Source organism: Neomonachus schauinslandi, chromosome 6, assembly GCF_002201575.2.
Source record: "Neomonachus schauinslandi chromosome 6, ASM220157v2, whole genome shotgun sequence".
Classification (NCBI taxonomy): Eukaryota; Metazoa; Chordata; class Mammalia; order Carnivora; family Phocidae; genus Neomonachus; species Neomonachus schauinslandi.
This window is the reverse complement of record NC_058408.1, coordinates 91,687,913-91,714,593: the sequence shown is the minus strand read 5'-3', so window position 1 is coordinate 91,714,593 and position 26,681 is coordinate 91,687,913. Positions and strand designations below refer to the sequence as shown.

Genomic DNA, 26,681 nt, shown 5'->3' with positions numbered 1-26,681 from the left:
GGATCTGCAAAGGAACATTCTTTGCACTATTGTGTGCTCAACTGTTTCTTTTTCATTTGTTCCACTAGAATCAGTTGCTTCAATTTGTAAACAATAACTTTACCACCCAAAGCTGCTCAAAATGATAAGATGTGGAAAAATTACAAACACACATCAACAACTAGGACAGTCAGTCAGCCTTGAAAACAAAACAAAACAAAACAAAACAAAACAAAACAAAACAAGACCTGCAAACAAAAGCGATACTGTTTAATTAAAAAAAAAAAAAAAAAAAGGACAAGAAGGAACTGGGAGAAAATGGAACTACCTGTATATAAATTAGGTGAGCAAACAGTGATACGGGTAGTTTTAAGAAGCAAATATATACAGTCATTTTAACAGTGTTTACTTCTCTGGATTGTTTAATAGTGTCAAAATGAAAGATCTATTGAAGTTCCACTATACATTGCATTGATTGAACCTTGGAGAGTTTTAGGAAAAGAGGGGCATCCCTTGGCAAACGCTTGCCAGTCTTCCTTGCCCCTTCCTGTGAAATGCCTGCCCCCCCAATTCTTTTTTTTTTTTTTTGCCCAGATTGTTCCTGACCATCGCAACTCAAGACGGGGTCTTCTAAATTCTTCCCGGACACGCATACATCCCTTCACGAGACCCTCGTGCCAAGTGACCCATCTCGGTGCAAGGGCATCTGTGTTGGAAGGAGCTCAAGACTGACCAGCCAAGGCTGGAGTCGTCCCAGAAAAATCAGGTATGTTCACCTCCCCTTCGCGGCCCCTTTGGCTGGGGCTGATCTCACCTCCCCCGGATTAGAAGAAATACTGCCTTCTAATTCTCCAAGCCGTCACCCCCAGGGCTGGGAGGGAAGCTCCGTTAGGCACGCCGCGCCGGACGCCGGGCAGAGCTGGGCTTACAGTTTTGTACTGGGGTGTACGGACGACAGCTGAGAAGATGGGAAGGCAGCTTGAGGATTTATAGCAGCTAAAGGGTAAATGCTGTTGTGCAAAAGGTCCCCATACGAACTTCCTACGGGGGTGGCCGCGGCCAAGTGTCTGTAAAGCTGCTGAGAATTTGTCGGCGATGTAAAAATCCCCCTCTGCATCACCAGCGAGTGGAAAGCCAGGGGCTGCATGAGTGGAGAAAGCACGGTCTGGTTTTTCAAGTACTGCAGCGAGTGCGAATAGCCGGCCGGGAGCCTGGAGTTGAGGCCCGAGCCGCACAGGCTCCCCGAATACAGACCTGGGAAGATGGGGGAGGAGAGCGGAAGCTTGTGGCCTTCCGGCGCGCCCCCCGCCGAATGGCCGCCGGGCGCCGCCTTGCTGCCTTCGCTCTCCGGCTCGGAGGCCGCCTTCTCCTTCCCACAGGCCTCCTTGGACGCGTCCAGGGGAGACACGGCCCGGGCCTTCTTCCCGGCTATCACCAGGTCCAGGTCCTCCAGGCTGCGCTTGATGGGCCGCGCAGCCCCAATGTTCTGAGGGCTGGCTTTCCGCTGCAGGACCGGGTGGACCATGCCCTCGATCTTCCTGAAGTTCTCCAGCCTCACGTGCTGAGGCTTCCCCGACCGCGACAGCGACTCGGCGTACTTTTTCGGGGCCGACATGGTCATGGGCGAAACCCGGCAGGCCTTGGGGTGGCAGTCCCGAGTCTGGCTGTTCATGACCTGGAACTGGGAGACGCCTTTGCTCTCCTGGGGCCCCGGGGCCGCGTGCGCCAGGCCCAGGACCTTGCCCGTGGGTTTGTGCAGGTTCTTGGGAAGGCTCAGATCCGTGGGCTGGTCGTCCGTGGGGGCTTCCGCCGCCGCCGCCGCCGCCGCCTTCTTGTCTTGCAGATGCAGCGACGCGAGATAATTCACGTGGAGCTTCTCCTGGTGTTTGTGGGAAGGAAAAGAACTGTTTTCCGCTTCCCTGTACATGTCCCTGCAGGCGTACTTGGATGTCTGCTCGTTGTGAAGATGGTGCTCCGTGTGTCGGTATAGGCTGTGCAGATGAGGAGACGAGTAGAAGTCGGCCAGGAAGCTGGGCATGTGGGAGTGGGGCAGCGCCCTTTTCTCTAGGAGCTTCTCCTTGCCCTCCTGGATGTCTTGCTTCAGGACATAGGAGTCAGCAAGGGGGCTAAGGTGGTGCTTGGAGAAACTGCAGCGGTGGGGGTCCGATCGACCCAGCTTGTCGTGCTTAAAAATGTCACTGATGCTCTTCCTCTCCTCCGCCGGCTTGCTTCTGAAACTCTGGACGTGCTGAATCACCGAGGGCCGGCTGACCGCCATGTGGTCAGTACCCTGGCCGTGGTGGGCCTGGGACAGACCGGAACACAGGTCATCCCTGGCCATCAGTTTCTTTTTGCTGATCAAAGGGGGTGGGGAGCCATAGGGGTAGCTGCTGGAGAGGCTGGCCCCACTCACTTGGGACAGAAGTTTCTTCTTGGCCAGTGGGGACATGATGCCGGGGTTGCCCCTAGAGTAGAGCAGAGGGGTGTAATTAAGTCCATGGTTCTCATTCATGGGCCCAGTCAAGTCTTTGTCTTTGAACATGTCAAATGACTGAACCACAAGGACCTTCGGGGTCTGCTTGAGCGCATTGTGGATGTCTTCGCTGCCCAGCTGGTCCACCTTCACGGTGCAGTTGGCGATGTAGTCCGCCATGGCAGGCAGCTTGTCATCCTCCAGCTCGCTCTGGTTAGCCAGGGGGGGCTGCGTGGTGGTGAAGCCAGGGAAGGGTGCTTCTTGGAGTTCACTTTCGGGGCTCTCAGTAAAACAGCAGGGCTGGGGGTCTTGTTTTGAGTCCACAAGAGCACTGGGAGAGGTGAGGCACTGTTTGCCAGCCCCCGGCACCAGGGCCGGACCCCTTTCAGGGGCCGCAGGGGCACTCGGGAGCGGAGGAGCAGGCTCCTTCTCTGCCACCTTCTCTGCCACCTTCTCACTGTTGGCACCTTGATCTGTGTCGTTGTCCTTTTCTGGGTCTGCTCTAGACCCCAGGGGCCTCGCTGCAAAATCCTGGTACCCTTCCATCTTTTTCTTCATGTCTGCTGCTGGGAGAGGCTCAGTGATGCTCTTCTGATTTAAAGTCTCTTGTTCCTTCTCTGGCTCTGATGAAACCTGATAAAATATTTCAAAAGGCAGTCAGAAGGAAGCCAAATGCATTGACACATTTTGCTATGAAACAAAATATTACACGTAGCAGTTTTTCTTTGAAAACAGGCTTGTCAATCAGCTCAGGGAGTTTCTGTAAAGCTTTATTACCCCCCAATCACAGCTCTAAACAAAGAAATCTAAATTATGGAAACATTAGGGTAGAAATGCATAATCGCTCAAAGTCCCTTGTGAGACACCTATCAAAATAGCAAAGTGTTCTGTACTGATGGTATGCAATCTTATCACTCCTTGATTCTAATATATAGTTTAATTCTGAGGTTGTTTTCTTGTCAAATCAGTCAATTATGCAAATGGGTTTTAAATTACATGTTGTGCTTTATGACACTTTGGAGAAAGATTTTTTTTTTTTTAAGCATCTCTCTTTCAAAAACCAACCAACCCCATGTCAACAACAAGCAACAAACTTACTAGAACCCCTTGCCTTTCTCTGAGAGAGCAAATCCCATCCTAATGTGTTCAGTATGATGCATAAAATTAGCAATGCATAAGTGTTAATTTCTACTCAGCGCCATATGACATGCAGAAAATGCTAAAATACTGGAAAATTATGCAGATGCAACACCAGCCTGTCTACCTGAGGGACAGAGGGACTCGAAGTCCTTCTAGGCTGCCGCAAACTACATTTCTATTAAAGCTAAAAATGAAGTCATCAAAATGCAGGCAGTGAGCACCGCCCCAAATACAGCTTTTCTGCTCACTGGAATATGTTGTAGTCAATGAGATGGATGCTCTTTATGTGTCCCTATTGACTGAAGTTGTGGGCACAATTTGACCCATTCATTGCATTATGTAGCTGTGCAAAGTTTGACCTTAGAAGGTCATTTTAACTTTCTATCTGTGACCCAGCTGGCTGACAGGCCCTTTCAAAACTGTCACGCTGTCCTGACATGTCCTAGAGAACAGTCACTAAACAGTCGTATTGAGCTGGTCTTCTCCCCCAAGCCCTGCCCCCACCCCCCCCAGTCTCATCCCTTGAACGTTGTTCTTTGTTAAGAAAAGAAGTGTTGAACACATTAACATCTTTGGGTAAGATTGAGGATGCTGGTGTAGGGATGCATAGAAACAGACATTTTAAGGAATCACACCCTTTCAGAGATGTTTCTCCTTAAATCTACTTGAAGACATCCCTGTCTTTTAGGGATGTGTTAGACCTAAGAGCTTTTGCTTATCGTCTTTCTTTTCTTCTCTCCCTCCCTTCCTCTCTCTCTCTCGATTTCTCTCTTTCATACTAATAGCTGCCTTTTCCAGTACAAATATCATTACTTGTTCTACATTAACAATCATCATTGGTCTCTTGAGCTTATGCATTACATGAAAATACAGAAAAATGAGTACAGCAAGGGAAAAAGGCAAATTGCATTTAAATGTTAGCTTCTGATGGGGCTGTGGTTTGAAGTGAAGCTACAGGGGATACCCAGTCTCATGGAAGTTTCTGTGACCTAGGCCGTTGGTTACACGGAGGTCTGTGGTTGTCACTGGAAAACAGGTTTAGGGGGTCTCTGAAAGCTAGGCAGAAAAAAGTAAAGGACCCTTTTCCTAGGATGGTATTTAGCAGTCTGCCTTGACATGTTACATGGTACCTTCCCACCAGGAAACTTGCAATCTAGTGACCTGAAGACAGTGGGTTTGCCTGGCACAGCTTTATAAGCCCTCCTATCTCCACTGAGTTCACTGCTTTGTATTGAAAACATCAAAAATTAAAGACAATAAAAACACCAATGACAACAATAAAATTCAAACCCCCAACACACAGTCAATGAGAAGAAATACACCTGGTCAAACACAGGGGTCTATGTTGGAAGTGGGGAGCAATTCTTACCATACGGTTGACTTAGAGAGGGTGTGAGATTCCAGGTCGTTCAGATGACCTGACCATGATACCCTTTGACACTCCAGATACTTACAATGCCCTGAGGCATTGGGACCTATAAGAAACAGGGAGTCTGAAGGCTTTAAGGGTTTCTGTGAGCTGGAGGGAGCTGGGCCCTACTCTTGGCAATAGGCATCTCCCACGCTGATGGGCTTCAGGGCAATGGGCTGAGGATTCCTCCCCCACCTCACAAAACAACCATTTCAAACTTCGTCCCCAAAGTGGAGCCACTCAAAGGTCAGCTGGCTTCTGGCCTCAGTTTGTCCTCTGGTGCTTTGGCAATGCTGTACATATGGTATCTAATAGAACTCACTGATCCAAAACCCTATAATAAATCACCAGGCCAACAGGATAAAGGAAGAATGGAATGTGAGCCTTAACTTGGAATTTCCTTGCTTTTGGCCATTTATGTTGCAAGCTTGCAGATGTTTAGAAATCTCTCTGCATCATCTTTTTTCCCCCCATTTTTTTAATTACTAAAGCTTAGAATAATTATGAAACAAAAATAAAAACAACAAAGTCTTTTCTTGGTATTCATAATATCTTCTTACACAGGAGTCAGTTGGGTACGTTAATTTCTAGTTAGGAGGTTAGTGTGCATTATGTATGTGTGTGTGTGTGTGTGCGTGTGTGTGTTTCAAGCCAGTGTTTAATTAGGGAGTCTCTTATGTGTTCATTATAAACCTGATTTTTAGGGGGTGTTTAATATCAGCACCAAAATTCCCCCTGGGGTTGGGTCCTAGAATATGTTTTTTCCAAATGTGGCTGCTAAGTTTTTTTTTTTTTTTTTTTTTTTATGGGCAGCAGGGTTTTTTATTATTCATGTTGAAACAGAGCCCAGATCAGCCTCCATGACTGGCTGAACACTGACGGGTAATAGCTTCTACCAAAGAGCTGTCGGGGGCTGTGGGCAGCTGGGGCTGGTTTTAAAAGGTTCAGAAACTACCTGTTAACATGAGAGATAATAGTGGTTTCAGAGGAACAATTTCAAAATTCTCCTATAAATATGTACTTAAGATATTTCTAAATTGGTCTCAACCCAAGGCTGTTGCATAGAGGTCAATTATGGGAGGCAAAGAGTCTCTGAAGTTTCGAGGATAGTCCTGCAGAGACATGGCCCATCATTTCAACATCCCTCCTTGCTAGAACCCACAAAGCGTGTTTCAGAGTCACACCAGCTCCTCAGATAGACTGGCTGTGAAATGACAAAGAAGCCACATCTTTCACACTGGAGCCCCTTGGCTTCACAGAGCTGAAGCTCTGGCTCCTTCTATCTCAAAGCTGGCATTTGCTCTCAGTTTTCCACAGGATGTTCCCATCTTTCTAGATCCTATTCCTGGCCTACCCCATTCAATAGCACGCACTGCCTTCCAGCTCCCAAGCAAACTGACAGATCCCCCCTCTGGGGAACTGTGAAGCTGAGATGGGGGCCGTTCTCAGTCTGGGGCTGCAGGGGTGCAGGGACCCGGCTGTGGACGCAGGGGTCTGGGAGACCCGGGACAGGACGGGTATTTCTGTGGAGGGTGACTCACCTCTGATGATTCCTGGGGCTTCGGGGCATTCTCTTTTTCTTTCTTGCTCTTAGGGATTTCATGTTTGATGCGTTTGGTTCCTGATACTTTTGTTTTATTCTCATTTTCCTGTGAACTATTCTCCTGTTTCCGAGGTTTGATTGGAGGCAGGGGCTTATCTTCCTCTCCTTTAATAAACCTTTCATACGGCAGGATTAATCTGGAAGGATATCAGAAGAGATGATCCATCATGGGAGGCAATTCCAGGAGCATCGAAGCTATTGGGGTTTAGTTTCTCTTCTCCATACAAACGGTTTATTGAATGACTCCATCCCCAGTGACGCCAGTTCATTTCTAGAAACTCACTCCACAGTTCAGGGCTCTACTTCCTAAGTCCAAAACCAGAACCTGGTAGCTTACACACTCCTTTGCAAGACACCTTTCTGCTTTTGTGATCTATACACCAAAGATACCAATGGACGCAACCAGAGTTAACATGGGTTAACATGGAACCTGGCTAAGCGCTAACAACAGCACCACAGCATAATAGCAACAGCCGTGATGGCTACCATTCATTTGATCATTCTTCCGACAGTTATTTATGGAGCACCTACTGTGTGCTCCGGGTTCCTGGCACTGAGATACAGCAGTGAACAAAACATTCAAAGGCCCTGACCTCATGAGGATGATATTCTAGGAGGTACTGGTATGCCCCAGGTTAATGTCCTAGATACAATACGTAGATTATTCCGTGTAATCTCTCCACATCTTTGCCTCAGCATCACATCATTTGTTAGAGATGGCATTTGAACCTCGTTCTGCCTGCCTCCAGAGTTTGTGTTTTCATTCACGTCAAAATATAAACCAGACACCTAAGATAAAGAGGCTAATGGGAAGCAAGCACAGTGGGGCTGAGAGACAGCTGTCTTCAACTGAGCTCTGAGGCGGGCAGGGGATTCCAGAATGAGCTCCGTTTTGGGGTGCCAAACAAAAGAGGTCCCCAGGGAGAAGGGAGGAGGACAGACCACTCAAGCCACAAAAATCAGAGGGCTGAAAAATTCAAGCACTTTAATTATATAACTTTTAAAACAAAGTACATAAAATTGTTCTAAAAAGAGAAACATCAAACAGCTCTAGTTTTAATCTGTTTTCCCTTTGCGACATAGCTCTTGATCTGAAAGGGAAAAATAGCTGATGTAATTAAAAGGGATGGATTGCATTACAATCTCAGTTTCAACTTCAGTGATTAAAGTTTTTATAATGCATTTGGTATGATTAATGACTCACTGTGGGATTAATACAAGACTCAGCCTTAAAAATATGAACTTTAATACAGCAAACATAATTTGTTTTAAATAAGACAAGTTGACTCAGTGAAGAAAATGTACTTGGCTTATAAACAACATAAATCTGTTCAAATATTGGGAACCCTAATTATTTTTAAACTAAGACTTCCAGGCAAAAACTTCTTTGGTTTGGATATCTGTTAGCTATCCTGAAATTGGTTTCTAACCATGCAATCTGGATCTCAGCTCCTTAAACACACACAACTGTTCAGGTTTGCGAGTACAGACGTGGGGGCATTTGTGATAATATTTCAATGTTTAATGAAATACCAAGTAAATTATGGGAAAATGAAATCCCAATTTACAACGTATTAGAAACAAAATTCATTTACTGAGCATGCTCGGACAAGGTATGTGCAAGGAGGCGTGAATAATAGTTTCGAGCCCTCCATCTGGCAGTGGGCCAGCCATGAAGATCAACACAGCTCATGGGGAATAGTTATCTTCAGATCCCATTACAAACTGAGTTTAAACATGTTACAGCTGCTAAAACTGGAAACTGTTCTCTCTATGTAGACTTACTAAAATAATATATGGCTGCCAAATACCTGCTTCCCACTGTAATATTACAGTTAATGTTTATATAATAAAAAGCATAACTAAGCAGAAGAAGAGAGGAAAAAGCAATCTTGTTCATACTTGAACTTATCCTGTCTCGTCTGTAAAGTCCCCAACCTTACCCCAATCCCTTTTATCTGCAGGGTTCTGCCGGGGACTTGATCCCCTTTAACATCGGCAGGTTGGGGATTTTTGTCTGGGAGCGAAAGGCATCGAATATTTTACACTGGAAAAAAAATGTTTTAAATAGACTTTAATGAAAACATTTTTTATTGTTGGGACAGATAGGTTTGTTTTACTGGTGTTTGGTTGCCATGGGAACCCGAGCAGCACTGAAGTCTGGGTATTCCAACGGTGGCTGTTTGCTGGGACCACCCTTGCCCTTGACTTCATTCCTTATTGAGCCAGCGACACCTTGAGGAGCTCGCCTCGCAGAGAGTGAGGGGAGAGGGGGAGAGGAGGCAGAGAACTGGGTGGGGCACACACCCAGCCCGGGCCCCAGAGGACCCCTCACCTCCCCACCAGGCCCTCCAGAGGGGTGGGCGCTAAAGAGACTTGAATTTTCTCACACAACTTTGCCAATTCAAGAAGCACGGCAACATTTCCATTTCATTCCTTTTTTTTTTTTTTTTCTTCCTCTTTTCTTTCTTTCTTTTTTTTTTCTTCTTCTTCACTCAACTCAGCAGCTGGCTGGTCGACAGCAGTAAAAAATACATTTCACTTTGCTGGTCAAAGGCCTAAAGCCAGAAGCAGGAAATGTGGAATTAAATGTTTCTTGTATCTGGAAAGAGGCATGACTAAGGTAAAACTGAATCCAAACACAAGCCTTGCTTGTTCAAGACTTCCAGAGGGAGAGTCTATGTGAGCAAGTGTGTGTGTGTGCGTGTAAAGGTCGATTGAGTGGTCTCCCCCCTTCTAATCACTAAAAGATAATTATAGTGGCTCAGGGAAAAAAGGTTCCCAAAATAAAACAAGAAAGGCAGCAGCTAAAAGGAAACAAGTAGAAATATGACCAGCTAAGCCCTGAAGAACAGGGCACGGTCTCGCCCAGCACAGAAACAATCGCTGTTCATATAGTGATTTCCGTTTGGTGCGATTTTCATTGAGTGTTTTTTCAGTTATCCTGTCACGGTACAACACAATTACCCCACAGGATATGATCTTATCATTTGATTATTAGAAGTTTTTACAGTGCAAGAGGATGAAAGCTATTATAGGTTTCTGAACATTTAAACGTTTAGCGTACATGTGATACCATTACAAACAGGTTAGCCAATATTAAGGTCAACATTGCCCAATGCAGGAAGCTGAGGAGGTTCATACTGTATCAAGAATCTAGTATAATGCAACATGCCTGTGCCTTGCAGATGATTATTCCTCAAATATTTGTAGTACAACAAAGATTTAATCAGTTTCTAAACTATACAGATAAAAGCAAAAATGCACCCCAGCCCCCAAGAACTCATTACACAGGAGAAATATTTTCAATGGGCTGCAACTCTAAGAATGTGGGCTGGGTTTTAGGTGGGCGGAAGTAATGGGGAAGAGAAGCAATATATTCATTAGAAAATCCAGAGAGATTTTTACCCCTGATCTACATCTACTCTGGGAATTGAAAGCTAGGCAGATAAATGGGCCTTTATTATTATCCAGATTTCACATTTCAGATTAGCAAAATGCTTATTTACGAAGCCATTAATGGTTCTGAAATAGGTAAGCCATCATGTATTAAAAAATAACATCTTTCCATAGGCATAAGATTTGTAGCAGCATGAGATTTTATTTTCCCTAGGAATAATACAAGAATAACATTTTCCACCCCAAAGCAGAAACAGTAGGGGGGGCCTTTTGCTATCACCAAGATTCTTATTAAATTCAGTCACTGTGAAAGCAAGATTTTTTTTCTCCTTCTCCTTTCTCTTTTTTCCCTTTTTAAAAATAAAGACGACTCAAAATCAACCCAAGTTAAAATTAACAAATCAATAGCATTATAACCTTGATTTATTAGCATCTGAGCCACTAAATTATCATCATACAAGAAATTGCTGGTTTGAAAAGATTTCGGCTTTGTTAAATCTAAAGTTAAATAATGGTGCGCTGTCTACTAGGTTTTTAGATCTGCCTCATCTGATATTATGAAAAATTCAATACATTTCTCTACAGCAGAATCAGGGGTCAGCAAATCTATTACTGTAATGTAAGTAATCTGGCAACCTGCCAACTCTTTCTCCCTTTTATTATTCTCTTTAAACACCAAGGCAGATAATTTTATATTTACAAATTCTAAAATCCTCCGGGGTCTTGCCTCTCTTTCTCAACAAAAACCGGCAGCCTCACACTCCAGAACTGTGTATGGCACATGTCCTCATCATTTGCATTTCATACAAAAGAAGAAAAGACTCTTCATCTTTATTAGGCAGCCTTCCCCCTTCCCTCCCCATAGGCAGAGGGAAAATAATGTCAAATCTCATCTGAACGAGTAACCACTAATAATCTTCTGTATTGATTAATGCCTGCATGGAATGACTGAACTTTGGGGCCAAAACATTGAGCAAATAGTGCTTAGGAGGAGAAATGAGAATCCATCTATTTATAGAGCTCTGCAAAACGATATTATAATACTGTCTAGAACTGATTCAAATTTGTTGGAGAGTTGGGGAAAAAAGCAGGAAATTTTTAGGTTGTTCGAGTTGATCCTCGAACTCACCCTCGCTACCCTGTAGACACTTTTAGGGCATCAGACGTGTGAAAAAGTCTAGGCCCAAAGATCTGCTGGTGCCCTTGGAACAGAATATCTTAGGGGCAGAGGGAAAAAAAGTTGGTGTGCAGGTCAGGGCAAAAATGCTACTGCTATTCTTATACGTATTAGGTTTTTTTCACAGTCGTAGAAAAGAAATGACATATTGGTTCCACTGGGGCTTCGGACCTGATCTGATCCCAAATGAAGTCATTATACCTCCAAGCTGATTCCAGGGTTGATAAATTCTAAGGCTTGGCCAGACATTTCCCTTCTCAGCCAGAAATTGAAAATATAACTTCACTGTGAAGTGTGGGAAGCAATCTTTCACCAAATATGGAGCCAATAGAAGGTATATTTTTCTTGTTTGAAGGTGATGTATGCACACTGGTTAAGGTTCCAAGAAGAATAGAAAGTTTCTAATCTCACATACGGTTCACCTCTCAGGGTTCCAGACCACGACCAAGATGGCCAAAGAGCCTTTGGGTGATAGGCACCAAGACCAAAGTCAAGTACACAAATGTGCTACGCCAGTGTGCACAAAAGTGGGATGTTTCCTCAGTGGGCACAACACTCACTGAGTACAGAAGAAACTTTGTTCCTGTCCTTTTAAAAGCCAAGCTCCATCTGAGAAAGATGTGGGCCCTGGGTAAAGATCTCCTTGGTTTTATGGTGTGAGTTCCTGTAAAGCAGAAAAAATAGTGTGCAGAGTGTGAGAAGCAAAATATCAGTAACCAAGAGAGCTGAGAAAAATGTCTCCAGTATCCCCCTCCAACAGATGAAGAGGTGAACTGAAGGCTTTGAGCATCAAACCATGGAGGGAGAGTCCGTGCTGACATGTAGGCCACGGAGAATTGAGCCCAAGGCAGGACTCATGTGAGCCAAGAAAGCAACGGGAGAATGCCGCATGGATTCTGTATAAAAGACTTAGCTTAGATGAGCTCACCAAGGGTAAACTGTACCGAGCTCTTCAATGAGGAAGTGGGTATAAATCACATCATTTGTATTCTGTGTAAGATACCCAAAAGGTATGTGGCCCATTATTATCAACAACAATACATGGCCACTTGTCTTCAGAAAAGCTCTTTCTTGGGAAAATTACCTGCCTACCACTACCTACTCAAGAGGCAGTAGAAGGTGAATGAGAAACTTTTTTGAAGGCACTAATTCTGTCTCTTTGCCCCTGGAAGTGGTGGGAGAGTTGTTTCTTAGACCCATTAATGACTGACACCTTCCTCTATGGTCCTGGAGTGGCTGTAACCCTAAGCAAAGAAAGAAAAAAAGGAGCCTGCCAGCAAGATGGCAGCCTGACTCCTATAAAGGATTGTCAACATGAGAGAGGTAGCTTGAGGATGGCAGGACCCCTGAACTGGAGTTGCATTGGTCTACGAGGATCTTGGTGAAAAGGTGAGGTGGGAGGGTGGGGAGGACAACTTCTGGTTGTTCTTATATATTGATTAGGCATTACGATATTAATAGTGTCCACCATGTATTAAATGCCTCTTAATACCAGGCATTTTGCATACCTTACGTCCAACCATTACAAAAAGAAGTATATACAGATACATTATTTTATCCTCATCTCATGGATGAGGAAATTGAGGTTCAGAGTGAAATAACTAAATGACTAGTCAAAGGCATGCAGCTATTAAGTGCCAAAATTTGAGTTCAAACACAGATCAGCCTGCCTCTCTGAGCTGCCTTCATATCAGCAGGGTAGTAGTGCATTTTCATATCTTGTCTAAAAAGCACCACCAATGAGGAGGTATTGAACTGATCATCCCTAGCTTAAGAGAACCCTAAGCCCTTAAGGCACTAAAAAAATCAGGGTGAGCATTCTCCTTTTCTCAGAGGCCATTCCACAAAGAGTCAACCCATTACAACAGAAGCAGCCCTGTGGCTCGGGCACTGGGCACAGTGCTCCTCTTACAAAACGCCAGGATAACTAGGCCAAGATTCTCTAAAAGGTGGCGACTCTGGTTGGATCAGGAGAAACTCAAGAACCATATCCTCAATGAATTCCAGCCTGTAGCACTTAATTTTACACACACACTTGAGGTTCTCATGGCCTCCCCAGCTAGAACGAAAGCTCCTCAGGGGCTTTGCTTCTATGATGCCTCCTTGCCACTTCTAAAAGGGTCTAGACCAATGTTAGCCCGAGGCCTTTCAATTGAAGACCTTGGATGGATTTCAGAAAGGCCGACTTTATGCCCCAGGGATTAAAATACATGCTCACAACAGAGGACACAGACCATACACAGCACCCAGCCCTCCAGAGTGCCAGCAGCAAAACAATGACTAACTCAGAATCCAGTTGCATGGATCCATTTCAAGGGCAGATGAACATTATTTCAAGATTAATAGACAAATGTAACTACAGTGTTTTCAACATAGTGAGCACCCCACCAACGAAGGCAGGCAGTGTCCATTATGTAAAAACAAGCAAACAACTATGGCATTTGGGTCCCACGTATGTGAGATACCAGAGGTTACAGAGCTTCTGAAATGTTCAACAATTCCCCCGACATTTATTATTTTGATCGAACTTTGTAATAACTTGTATAAAACCAAAATGTTCCAAGAGGTTTTCAGTGGAAGAGTTAAGGATATATTTTAATGGTAAACAATTACATTCTTCTATCATCTGATACTTTTTTTCTCTCTTTTTTGGAAACAGGCTCTCTGAATTTTCAATAGTTCCTTTGTGAAGGCATCTGTTACTCACGTAATTGAAAAGATGTTTGTGCAGTGGCATGCTTGAGAGTACAGTTATTTAATCTTAATGATAAAGCCCTGAGGACAGAAAATCATAAGTAGAAACCTCTTGTTATTTATCAAAAAGAAAAGGGGCTAAGACACCTAATCTATTCTCACATTTAAATTCATGCTTGATGAAAACTATCAATAAAACACTGGACCTGCAAAGTTTCTTAAATACTATAGCCAGGTTCAAAGGGGGGAGAGTAGGGGGATGGTAGGGAGAAAACAAAAGTGAGACAATAAAGGAGCCTGACAAAAACTGCTGTTTGGCAAGCTTTTTTTGGGGGGGGGGGTCAAACAAAGAGCTTGCTGTAGTTTACAGCATGACACACACACTTGATTAGTTTGTGCCCGAGGGTGTTTTTACACTCTAGAGTGTAAACTCTGACTTCTATTAATTACAACTTGCATTTAGAGGCAAATTTAAGAATTTTTAAATAGAGACTTTTTCAAAGGCTGTTGTTTATTTTTTTTTAAACAGAAACCAGTTTTTCTACTCCAGGGCCTGGCGAGGCCTTTGTTTTCCTTTTTAAAAGTTTCTTGAAATATCCAGGCATTGGAAAGGTATCAGAGCATTTTAAGCATGCTGAGTGATATAGAGGGAGGCTTTTGCTTATGAAGTTATCGGACTGTCCTTTCGGGAGAAATTCTGGAGGTCTCCAAGAACAAGCTTGGTGGGGTGTAGACAGAAGAGCAGTGGCTGTGCCTCAGCCTGCCTGAATCTCGGCACCTTGTTCGATTTTCCCAGGGCTGCTGGCTGTGGATAAGAGCCAGGAAGCCTTCTGCGGGTTTGGGGAAAGGTTGATGAGAGGGCGTGTGTGGCAGTGCTGCAGACGGCTACTCGCTGTGCCCACTGGCCAGAGCCCCCATCACCAAGCCAGTGTTTAGAAAGGAGCTGCAAGTCCATAGACCAGTCAACCCCACCATGGGTGCCCATGGGTGAGGATGGGGCATGGTCTACCCATTGGACTTCGGGGCAAGACAGTCAATAGACACTGAGAAGATAAACTGAAATACCTGCCTTGGGTGTATCCAGTTTGGAAATTCAGCCTTAGTATTCACCTGACAGCTTCTTCTACCACCTTATTCCCTACCTCCTGACACACATTTCCTGGAGGAAACTATCCTTTTTGTTTGGATTTAATTTAATTCATTCAACCCCTAATCCCTGAGTCCCTGATATGTTCATGATGCTGTCCTGAGTGCACTGGGAGACTCCAGGAAAGCAAGAGCCCATGATCCATATCCTCAAAATTAGTATCTTCACTGGTCTCGAATTCAACAGCTGAATATTTTAGGCAATATATGATGATCCTCAAGTTAATAACCTAACACTTTAAGATCGAGTTCAAAGTCTAGATCCTCCTGGAAGACTTTGCTCATTCCAGCCGAAAATTTGCTCTTCTTCTTTGATCCCTGTTGAACTTGCTATTTGTATCAATTACTTACTTACCTGAGGTTTTTTATAGCCTTAAGTATCTAACTCTCTTTCAGGTATGTATGGACTATGAGTCGGATCGTATGATAAGTTAGGTAAGCCAAGGATCACAGCACCTTCCGGTTCTAATGAGTCGGTAGTAATGGCCTGGGGGTGCCGTACTGAGAGGGGTTCTGAAGCTGAGCTTGAGCTCATGGAAAGCAGTTTCATGTTCCCTTCGCAATTTCTGCCATGAATGTGGTAGCAGGGGCACCTCCTCATTGTCTGCCAGCCCTATTCCAGACTCTCTGGCTCATACGTTTTCATTATCCCAGAGGGTGCTGTGCATGTGGTAGACGTTCAAAAAACACCCATTGGCTCTTGAGGGCAGCAGCAAAGGAAAAAGGCAGTCACTCAAATGGCAAATCTATCCTACCCCAGAAAAAGAAACCAGCCACTAGGAGAGGGCTTCTTACCAATTTCAAATGTAATCTTAGGCTATGTCGATAGACTGATCCTGCTACATCCCAAGAAGTACAATATGCTATATCTGGAATCGCTTTGGGTAGCCTGAGTAACACAGATTGGAGGCATCTACATGACAGCAGGCCAAGCTGGTGAACATCCGTAAGTCGTGCTCTGAGGCATGGCTGAATGGACTAGGAGGACTTGAAGTGAGAGAGGAGCCAAGCTTATGGAGGCCCATCACCAAGGAAATGGCATGCACTGAAAGAGTCAGCCTCAGAAGGCAAGGTCGGGTCAATGGGCAGCCACAGAAGGTGTCTTGATCAGCACGTGGCAGAGTGTTTAGATGAAAAGCACCTTCAATGGTGGCTCTTCTTTTTTGCCCCCCAACTGCAGGGCATTTGTGCAGAGACTGGATTAGCCCAGTGCCAAAGATGGTTCAGTCCTCACAGAACTTGGCAGCCTGTAGGCTACCTTTGCCGTGGGGTGTGTTTAGTTTAACATGTGTAAAATATTTTCAGAAATCCTGGATCTAGTATTTGTAAGCCAGGTGATTTCACATAAAAGTTATCAAGAAAACATGGAAGGTCTGACAGTACTGAGCCTCCATCTGCCCAAGACAATGGTGTTGGCTGATCCCACCGGGCCTCTCTGGCCTGGGCTATGTGTGCCAGCTTCCTACTCTCCTACCTGGCCACCTGCATCACCTCCCCCGTATACATCTGAGGTTGTGACCAGTGGTGTGGAGCCAGGCTCCCTCAGCGACCTGACAGGAAGGACTAGATTTTTAAATTTCCTGTCTGTTGCCGACAGACACTTTTGTAAAATTCAGAATTCATGAAAATGAATTAGTAGAAAAATGAAATTTAAAGCAAGGCACATAAAATATAAGCCCCAATGTTTTATTAGTTTCAATGGACATAAAATTATCCTGGCAGACTGCTATGTAAGTATAACATAACACTCATTTGTTAACTGTTCTGTTCACACGAGCACACACGGGCCAGAAAGCCTCACTTGAGGAACATTGGTCTAGAGGATGACTAAGGCACCTCTCAGATCTCAGATACTGAGATCTTGCCCGTGTCTTTCTGAATTGGGTCTTGATTAACTTCAGGGGAATCAAAATGAGCAAGACTACATCACATCATGTCCTGGACATAAAGAGAGCTATAACTCACCTTACTTTCCCCCTTGACTTTTTCCTCACAAAGTGATTAGCTGAGTTCCTTAGAACTTGATATCTTTTTGGCATTTACCTTAAAGCACGTATTTATCTTACTCAAAAGGTGACCCTCCCACGCTCTTCCTTCTACCTTCAGAGAAGAAAGGCAAGAGGTTTAGCTGACTGTCACTCGGGTTCTGCCCAGATGCATCTGGCTTGGGTCCGGCTCACCCCGAGTCACGGAGAAGGAAGGCACCCCAGCCCTGCGGCAGGACAGTCTTGCCTGGGGAATGCTCATGGGAAAAGCAAAAGATGAGAATTCTAAATTGGGCATTATGTATGTATGAAGATGAAGCGTCGTTACTCATTTCCCCCATAAACAAATACGTTTGTCTCTGATCTTGATTTTCTAAATACTCAGAAAAGCACATCATGAAGTCCTTTTGCCTTAATGCTCCTTTTTCCATCCTTAATAACAACTTCATGTACTCCTCAGACACACACCATACAATTCGTTCAGGAAAATTCACACCAGTAATCTGGTATTCTGTGTGAAGATTTTTTTGCCTCTTGCATGTGCTTAAAAAACATTTTTCTAAAAAGGAAAACACATCTGCACGTGAAAACAAAGTCTTTAAAGTGAATTGCTATTCCAGAAAATCAAGCTAAGAGAATTCCATAAAAATAACCATTTTCCTTTTTTTTATTCCTTTCCTCAGAAAGGTGATTTGGGACACCTTAAATGGAGAGTCAGACAAGAAAGAAAATGTTCTACGTAGAAGGGTCCCGCCCAGCCAGAGGTGGGCATTTTTCTCTGAGTTACAACCTATAGTAACTTTACTATAAATCCCAAGCAAGAAGTGTCTAGAATAACCACACTTCATGAGCTTTGCTGAGTTTGAGACATCCACATAGCAACAGTCTCGCGATGGGGAAACATTAATGCTTTTTATATTGGTGATCAGCTGTAACATGAGCAATTAAGTACAGTACTAATGGACTATGGCCAGGAGCCTGGTACTAATATTAAAAACTGACAGAGATGAATAGGTTTGGAAGCAACACCAGGCTGACAAAGACATTTTTATGAAGTGCTTGGACCTATTTGATTTAAACCAATCAGAGGCAAGTTTGGACGAGTCAGGCCTTCAGCGACAATGATGCATTCACAGGCATTGTACCATTTCTGCTGTGCCTTAAATAAAAACACCCATTGATTCTTTTCAACAACCCACACTTTCATTATTACACTCATTAATAAACCAAAAGTGCCCAACTAATATACAAGTAATATTTACTGAGGAACCAGCTACTTTTTTCTTGTTGGAAAATGAAAACATTTACTGGAAACATGAACCGCACCACATGAAAAATAAATCAGTGGATAATGCATAGTAGAGCACTCATTTCTTCTTCATCTTCGAGGGAAGCAAAGCTGGTGGTAGGGAAATAGGAAAAGGACCACGTCTGCATATTGGGGTGAAAAGAAGAACACGAGATGACTGGTTGCACAGGATGAACTCGGTCACCCTGATCTGATGGGAAAGGTTTGAAACATGTCCACGGGCATCTCCAGACTAGATGTTTGCCCACAACATCCTGATCTTTTTCAACTTCTTGAACCTTCTTGAAAATGGTGGCCCTTCACCAATCTAGTCCTGTCTGTTTTGTGTTAGGGTAGCCTGTAACTAGCAAGAAGGAATGAAATCTACCAAGTCCTCTAAGCACAGTTTTAGCCAAGAGCTTCAGCCTCTTCTTTGACCAAAGCAGAACACTTTCTCATCCCTGGGACAGATCTGAGTGTCCTCCGCCCTTCTCTGGTAGAACCAGTAAAGAGAAGTAAGACGTAAGACAGCCAGAGAAGTTGCCCCCAGACTTTTCTCCTGATCACAACACACAGGAACATAGGTGATTCCTTTCAGATTATGATTGGCTCAAAATGAGTGAGTCTGGTATAATTCTAAGTGGAGTCTCATTTTTTTTTTTTTTTTAAGATTTTATGTATTTACTTGAGAGAAAGAGAGCGCATGAGCGGGGGGAGGGAGAGGGTGAGGGAGAAGTAGACACTCCACTGAGCAGGGACCCTGATGTGGGGCTCCATCCCAGGACACTGGGATCATGACCTGAGCTGAAGGCAGCCACTTAACCAACTGAGCCATGCAGGTGCCCCCTGGAGTCTCATTTTTTTTTTTGAGTCAATTATCTGCAAATTTTAGTACTTCACTATTATTAACTACTAACCACTCAAGACACCCCTTGTATCTGATCTCAGCAATGTGAAAGGGGCCTAGATGGTGAAAGGATATACAAGGAAGGATGAAGGACCTTGCTAATTGACCCGGGACAGCTGTGTTCTAACCTGGGTTTCTATCTCTGTGTAGGGATTTCCATATTGGGGGTCCCACTTGGCGGTTTACTATTGTCTCAGCCCCAAATCTACTCTTCTGTGCTCTGCTTGGTGATGCTGGGACTGGGATTCTGCAGATTACATGTCTCTTTTATCAGCTGTCTTCCTTTTGGGGTCCTGCAAATGGGGCCCGAGGAGCCCAGGGGAGGGGAGGAAGGACTCCTTCTTTCTATTTTGCTTGCTGTTCATTTCAGGGCCAACCCAACAGTAATTTAGCAGCAGCAGTTGGTTCCAGCCTTTAGCTTCTGTCAACAATCCCAGAACAGTTTTATGGCATTTGCTCTGAGGTCCAGCACCAGCCAGGGAGCACTGCCTCTTCAGGTCTGAGCCTAGCTCCGCGGTGTTCCACCTCTGAGCTCAATAATGACCAGCAGTGGTTGGGAGCTTCTCCCAGGGAGGAATCTGAACCCCAGCTCTGTGAGGCATACTCTCTAAACTTCTGGGTGGCAACACCCTAACCCCCTTTCTCCTATTCTCTTGACCCCAGGGAACCTGTGGTTATTTCCTCCATATTAACGTTGTGCTTTACGTTTGTTTCAATAATTCCCTATAGTAGATTCTCTTTGTCGAATACCTGGTGTAGTTTTTTTTTTTTTAAGATTTTATTTATTTGTTTGACAGAGAGATACACAGCGAGAGAGGGAACACAAGCAGGGGGAGTGGGAGAGGGAGAGGCAGGCTTCCCGCCGAGCAGGGAGCCTGATGCGGGGCTCAATCCCAGGACCCTGGTATCATGACCTGAGCCAAAGGCAGACACTCAACACCTGAGCCACCGAGGCACCCCTCCTGGTGTGGTTTTTATTTTCCTTACTGCATCCCGACTGATACACACTGACCCAACAAATTCTAGATTTAGCAGAGTGGGTGACATAGCCTTTCAAAAAATTTAATCCAGTGGGAGACCAAACCTATATGAAATACTCCTTTACTCCCAAGAATGAGGAGAGAAGAGACATTTTTAAAGAATCTTAAATAATGTTTCCTAGTAGCTAAAGTTTGAGGTATCTCGACTAGAATTTTCCAATTTGACTGATTGAAGGCATTTGGGATTCTACTACTCCAGATGAGGTAAATCATGAAACAAAGTACACAGTCTTCAAAAGAATATATCCTGGTATTTCATTTAAGATTGAGGCTATTTTCATCCACATAACTGCTTGAGTTCATGATACACACACACACACACTCACTCTACTATCAGACCCAATCCTTTTTCCATCCCAAACCTAATCTGTTTTTTGACCATGCGATGCTCTGTGATATGTTTGATTAATTTTCACTCTTTAACTGGGTAAACTAGCTAACAGTTGAGATACGCTCTTTTTTGCAAATTTTAACTATGTGATCTTTGAAGTTTGATGATTCAGGTGTCGGGAACATTTGCAGATGGAGGTACGGGAGGTTCACTATCAGCGAACATATAGACAGAGTTGAAAATACAGACAGAGTTTCTAATGAAAATGCTCTGATTAAAGCCTTGACTCAGAGTCAACACCAAGCTGAATGTGTTCCCTTCCGTGCTCTTTACACAACACTCACCTGAGATACTGATGCTATTTTGTACTAGGATTTCAGTGGTGCCCCTGTTATGTCCAGTGAGAATGTAGGTTTTATATTAAATACTGAGAGAAATACACTCACATTTGAAAAACTGATGTAGTATACTGAAAACAATGCTAGGAAGAGTAATAATTTGAATTCCTGTTACCATTAAAAAAAAAAAATCCTTGTGGATCATTACCCTGACAAGTAAGGCAATCAATCTCTTGCTACTACTTTGTGGGGATTTTTCATGGGTTACTAAACCCAACCTAGTTTACTATGATTATATCTACAAAAACTTTCTAAGTTTCATTGAATGGCTATCCTAACAGGGCTCTACGCTAAATGCAACACAGATAAAAATATAACTAAAACTTAACAAAATATGACTGAGAGGTGATCCTCTAGATAACAGTATCTGGAGATGCATTTGTAGGATCCATCTGGGTTGAAGCTGGAATGGTAATGGACTTGTAAAGAGCAGCCGTCACACTTAGCAGTTCTGTTTTACCTTTCAAACTAGCAAGCTAACTGGCCTGTTTGTTCAGCTGTGTCTTGACTTTGTTCCATCCATGACGGTTATTAAAACATACAGACACACACACACACACACACACACACACCCCTCTGCTTGGATCTTACAAGCTCTGAATTTGAAACCAGGCTGCTGAGTCAGTCAACATGTCAGCAAGGAAATGAAATGCCAGGGATAAAGAAGTTGGTATGACCCTAACAAATTAAAGATGGACTGGAAGCACAGAGCAAGGGTAACGCAGGAATCTGCTAACAGACCTGCACTGCTGTGGGCACCGACAGTCCTAATGCAAAGGGGAAACACTCCTGTGGAGACAAGCTTCACAACAGCTAAGGCAGCATTACCTCTTGTTTGCATGATCATCACCTTCTGAGAGAGGCTGAAAGTGTTAGAAAACTGAACCACGCAAAGCTTGGCAAGAAAGGATTTTCTTGGTCAACAGCATAGCCATAGAAGGAAAAAAATACCAAGATGGGGAAAAAAACCCAATGGATCTTATCTGGGGCCAATTTCCTTATTAAAGAAGTGCGTACTTTTCAGTATTAATACATTCAACATTAAAACGTTTCAATGTCCATATGGTTACATGGCAACCCCATAGTAACACTTCAGACTTAGGATTTCCAGAAGCTGAAGGTTCTCCCAGTACATGAACCTACGAAGAACGTACTGAGTAATCTAGGCTTGCGGGGGAAAAATAAAAAGGTATTGTCAAATAGGTGGTCACAGGATAAAACCAAACTAAAAGAACATCTAATTTTAGCCCCTGTAACCAGAGAAAGCCATGTCCCCTAAAAAAATCACAAGGCGGTATGCAAGGTAAAATGCCAGAGGATATTTTCTATTTCCAGAAAGGTCCTTCAGACTTCCCCTTATCTTATCCTTCCCCAAAAGTGTCTTCCAGTGAACACACTTTTTTTTTTTAAAGATTTTATTTATTTATTCATGAGAGACAGAGAGAGAGGCAGAGGCAGAGGGACAAGCAGGCTCCCCGTGGAGCTGGGAGCCCGATGCGGGACTCGATCCCAGGACCCTGGGATCATGACCTGAGCTGAAGGCAGACGCTTAACCGACTGAGCCACCCAGGCGTCCCTGAATGAACACACTTTTAATTAAGCAAGGACTTTCCAAGAAAGGGCTTCTTACCTTTCATAATGCCTGCGGGTGCAAGTGGCGGCGCTGGTGCTCCCAGGATTACCGCCTAATTCATCATAAATGTGCTTCCATTGTCGGCGGGCTGTTATCTGAAAAAATGGCAACGGGAAATTCAATCTTGCATCATAGGAGATTCACAGTGCCAGGATTCAGTACAAATGCAACAGGCAGAAGAGGACAGTCTGTTCTGGAAACCCAGAGACAGAGAAGTCCAGATAAGTATACGGGGAGACTCGGGGTTTCACAGGGGGATCTCTCTTGTGGTACTTTTCTTGACAATAAACATGGAATTCTGCTTTGGGTTCTATATTGTGTCACTCTTAGAGCATTTCCTCTAAGGCATCTCCCTGGATATTTTATGTAGCTATTACCCCCACCCCACCCCACCCCCGAGGACCCAAACTCATACTCTGATCCTTCAGGTCATGTTGATAAAGCATCCAAATAAAATAAGATTTCAGCTAAAGTATCAGTTTAAATGAATCAGAATGAACACTGGTTGCTTAAGGGGCGGGGAAATGGGTGGCCAAGGATAGAGGAAAAGAGAGAGGCTTTGCACCAAACTTGCTTTTGTATCTTCCGATTTTTGACCTGTGTGCTGTGTTGGCCACTTCAAACACTAAATAAAATTACTACATAAATTAATTCAATTGATCAAATTGCTTATGGAATTTGCAGTCATCTCCGGCTATATTTTTAATCCAGCTCCTCTAACCACCAAAACAAAACCCAAATCTGAAACTGTATATGTTGCAACCTGTTTATTTTTATTCCCTTAGAGGTCAGGAAAACGGGCTATCAGTCCAATGCTAGGAAAACGAACAACTTCCGAAGTGAAAATGCGAGCTTATGTCTACTGGGGAGCTGGGTGAACAGAACCTGGCAGCTTGCAATCTACCCAACAGCATACCCTGGTCCTGTTTAATTCCCCTCTTTATTTTTTTTTTTTGCATGTAAATTAAGATTTTACAAAATAACAGATGCATCATCTGGCAAATGATTAATCTGGGGGAAACCACGTCATTTACTACATCCGAGCAAGTCTAGTACTTCCTTGAAACGAGGAGACAGAGCCCATTCTGAGGTCCTTGTGAACGTTTCTCAACAGAGTTCCAGGAAAACTCTGTTATTGGAATGTGCAGGGGGCAGGGTGTGGCCGAGGTGTGCGTGGCAGTGGCTACAATCTGACCCCGGGGCTTCTTTTGAAATATACCCGCAGAGCTGCCAGCTGAGTTCACTTAGGGGCTAAAGGCAGCAAGCCGAGGGCGGGGGGGGGAAATCTCAACTTGCAAACAGGGGCTCTGTCACTGTAATCTAAGGAGGAGGGGAGGGGTGGTTAAATATTACAGGGTAAATGGCACCTTTTCCATTTCAAATAAAAGCGCTTTTATTTCTATAAACCGTTCTTGACCCCGAGACAATGGGAGGTTTGCATTGTTCAATTTCCCATGAAGCATTCTTGAACCAATGTGTTTCAATAGTTCTCTCTAGACAGAACCACCTCTTGCATCTCCTGGCAGGTATGACTAAAAATAAAATCTTCCTTTATTTATAGCTTGGTTTAGATGATAATAAATGGTTTCAAGTCCCTTTCAAAACACTCAAAATACATATTTTAGTAATTACTTTATATTTAATTATGATCTCCCTCCAATCTTTTAAATAATACACTTTCAGGCTGGTCTATTCAAGATCTGCGTAAAGGAAGAAGCGAAACTGGGTCCTCTCCCACGTGTCTCTTTTATTCCTCAAAGCCCTTAGCACGCTGAGGCCCCCTGAAACACACCTCCATATTTCCCTCCCTCAGATGAGGTGTGTGGGCCCCGGGGAGCCCAGCAGGGCCAGAAAACAGCCTATGTATGTCCCTGCATGCACTTCAGAGGAAACCATCACTCTTGGCATCCTTGTATCTCTCCTGTGCACTCTATTTCATATTTTATGAAGTACTTTCACAAGCGTGATATCATTTCATCCTCCCATTAGGACACACAACAGAATGGCCATGCCAGGGCTCACACCAATACCTTATGATGCCAGAGCAGACTTCCTTTCCACTACATCAAAACAGCCTCCCCATCAGAATGTGCTGGTGAACAGTCCACGTGTACAGCAGGGTGATAATACAGAACCTAGGGACCTTTTGCTTCACGTGAGGCAGAGAACTGTGGAAATCACAGCTTCTGCTACAAGGTCTGACTTTGAGCTGTGGGTCTCTAACTAGTGGAGAAATAGCACAGCAATGAGGTCAGCAAGAATCTAAGGGGATGGGTTAGGTTAATAGGGCTTTGAGATTTTACTCTCACCTAGTAAAACTATGGCTCCTTCTACCCTGACAACGTGTGTATCTAGTTAGAACAGAGGTTCTCTGTTATGTTCACCAGTGAATCATAGATAACTCAATTATATTGGGATCCATCCATTCACTCAACTCTTCATTCACCAAACATTTCTCGAACATCTCCCATTGGTTGGGTGCTATGCTAGCATCTGGGATGCAACAATGGAAACCAGACCCAACACCCAACATGACCACATCTGTGTGTGTGTGTGTGTGTGTGTGTGTGTGTGTGTTGGGGGATACCAAACGTAAACAAGGGACCACACAGATAAAATAATACAGGTTGTGAAAAATGTCATGAATGAGAGACCACTGATGAGGGGATATTTAATGTGTGGAAACTGACCATGCACCCCTCCTACACCTATCATCTAGACAAGGGGGTAGTACCCTGTTCAACACTTGCCTATCACAGAAATGACAAACTTCTTTAAGAATAAATAATGAGGGGCGCCTGGGTGGCCCAGATGGTTAAGCGTCTGCCTTCGGCTCAGGTCATGATCCCAGGGTCCTGGGATCAAGCCCCACATCGGGCTCCTGGCTCAGCAGGGAGCCTGCTTCTCCCTCTCCCTCTGCCTTTCCCCCTCCTCATGCTCTCTCTTTCTCTCTGTATCTCTGTGTCTCAAATGAATAAATAAAATCTTTAAAAAATGCTTAAAAAAAGAATAAATAATGAATTGTCAAAAGGAGGAAAACAATCTTCCTCACACTAGGACTGAAACTGTGGCAAGCAGGGGGCCAGCCTCAAGTGCCACTTGGCATTAGTAAGCCATGTGCAGTTGGCTAGCAGTCTGCGTTAGCCCCTGCTAGCAAGTTCTGGTGTTTAAATTCAGTTTTCACCAGTAAGAGTTCATCTGGAACAAAGACAAGGGCTGGGCCTTCCGGGAAGTGGTCCCTGTTTACTGAGCTTCCACTTGCTGGCCTAGATGAATCAGGCCATTTTGAGATACTTTCTTTCCACAGGAAAGTCATAAAATGTGCTCTTTCCAACTGCTAACTGCTTTTATGCTTTTAAGTACACAGTTCTCCTGGGTACACATCTCCATTTTTTTGTGTCCAGATGTGCTCTTCATTCAAATGCCATCCATGGGCTTTATTTATTTATTTATTTTTTTAAAGATTTTTTTTTTTTATTCATGAGAGACAGAGCGAGAGAGAAAGGCAGAGGGAGAAGCAGGCTCCCAAGGAGCAGGGAGCCCGATGCGGGGCTCGATCCCAGGACCCTGGGATCGTGACCTGAGCCGAAGGCAGACGCTTAACCATCTGAGCCACCCAGGCGCCCCCGTCCATGGGCTTTAAAGCGAGAAATGTCTAACTCCTCCCATTGTCCAACCCACTGTGGGTCCCGGCGCCCTCTAAGGAGAAAGGGAAGATGCAAGAACTCCTCCTGGCCCAGCTACCGGGCATCGTGCTCCCACCTGTACAGATGGGCCTCCTGCACTAGTGTGCTTTCCTCATGCCGAAGTATGTATCTGCTCCGGGTTTTTATTCTGTAGCCTGGAATGTGTGTTATCTCTAAAACCCCACTGGGGCAAAACCAATGTCTGCCTCGTGGTCTCTAGCCCCCCGTTCCACGCAGCTGGAAAGTCTGATCTAGCCATGGGGTGAGTCTGACTAGCTCTTTGGTTAAACTGGAGCCTCCCGGTCATGGTCACGTTTCTACCTGACCTTCTATTATTTTAGGTTTTTAAGGATACAAAGAACTTCTGGCTCTTTGTTTCCTAAAGAGAACG

At 44.2% G+C, this 26,681-nt stretch overlaps 1 protein-coding gene across 3 annotated transcripts in view; it reads right to left on the bottom strand.

Moving 5' to 3' along the window:
• Positions 1–253: 253 nt before the first annotated feature.
• The window catches only part of ARID5B (AT-rich interaction domain 5B), a 173,347-nt gene continuing 146,919 nt past the window's right edge, over positions 254–26,681 (bottom strand). For all 3 annotated transcript variants that reach the window (XM_044916037.1, XM_021699513.1, XM_021699512.1), the window contains 3 exons: positions 22,602–22,699; positions 6,545–6,743; positions 254–3,085 (listed from right to left, as the gene is read on the bottom strand). In XM_044916037.1, the coding sequence (XP_044771972.1) occupies positions 905–3,085; positions 6,545–6,743; positions 22,602–22,699 (2,478 nt within the window). In that variant the 3' untranslated portion in view covers positions 254–904. The remainder of the gene's footprint in view (positions 3,086–6,544; positions 6,744–22,601; positions 22,700–26,681) is intronic.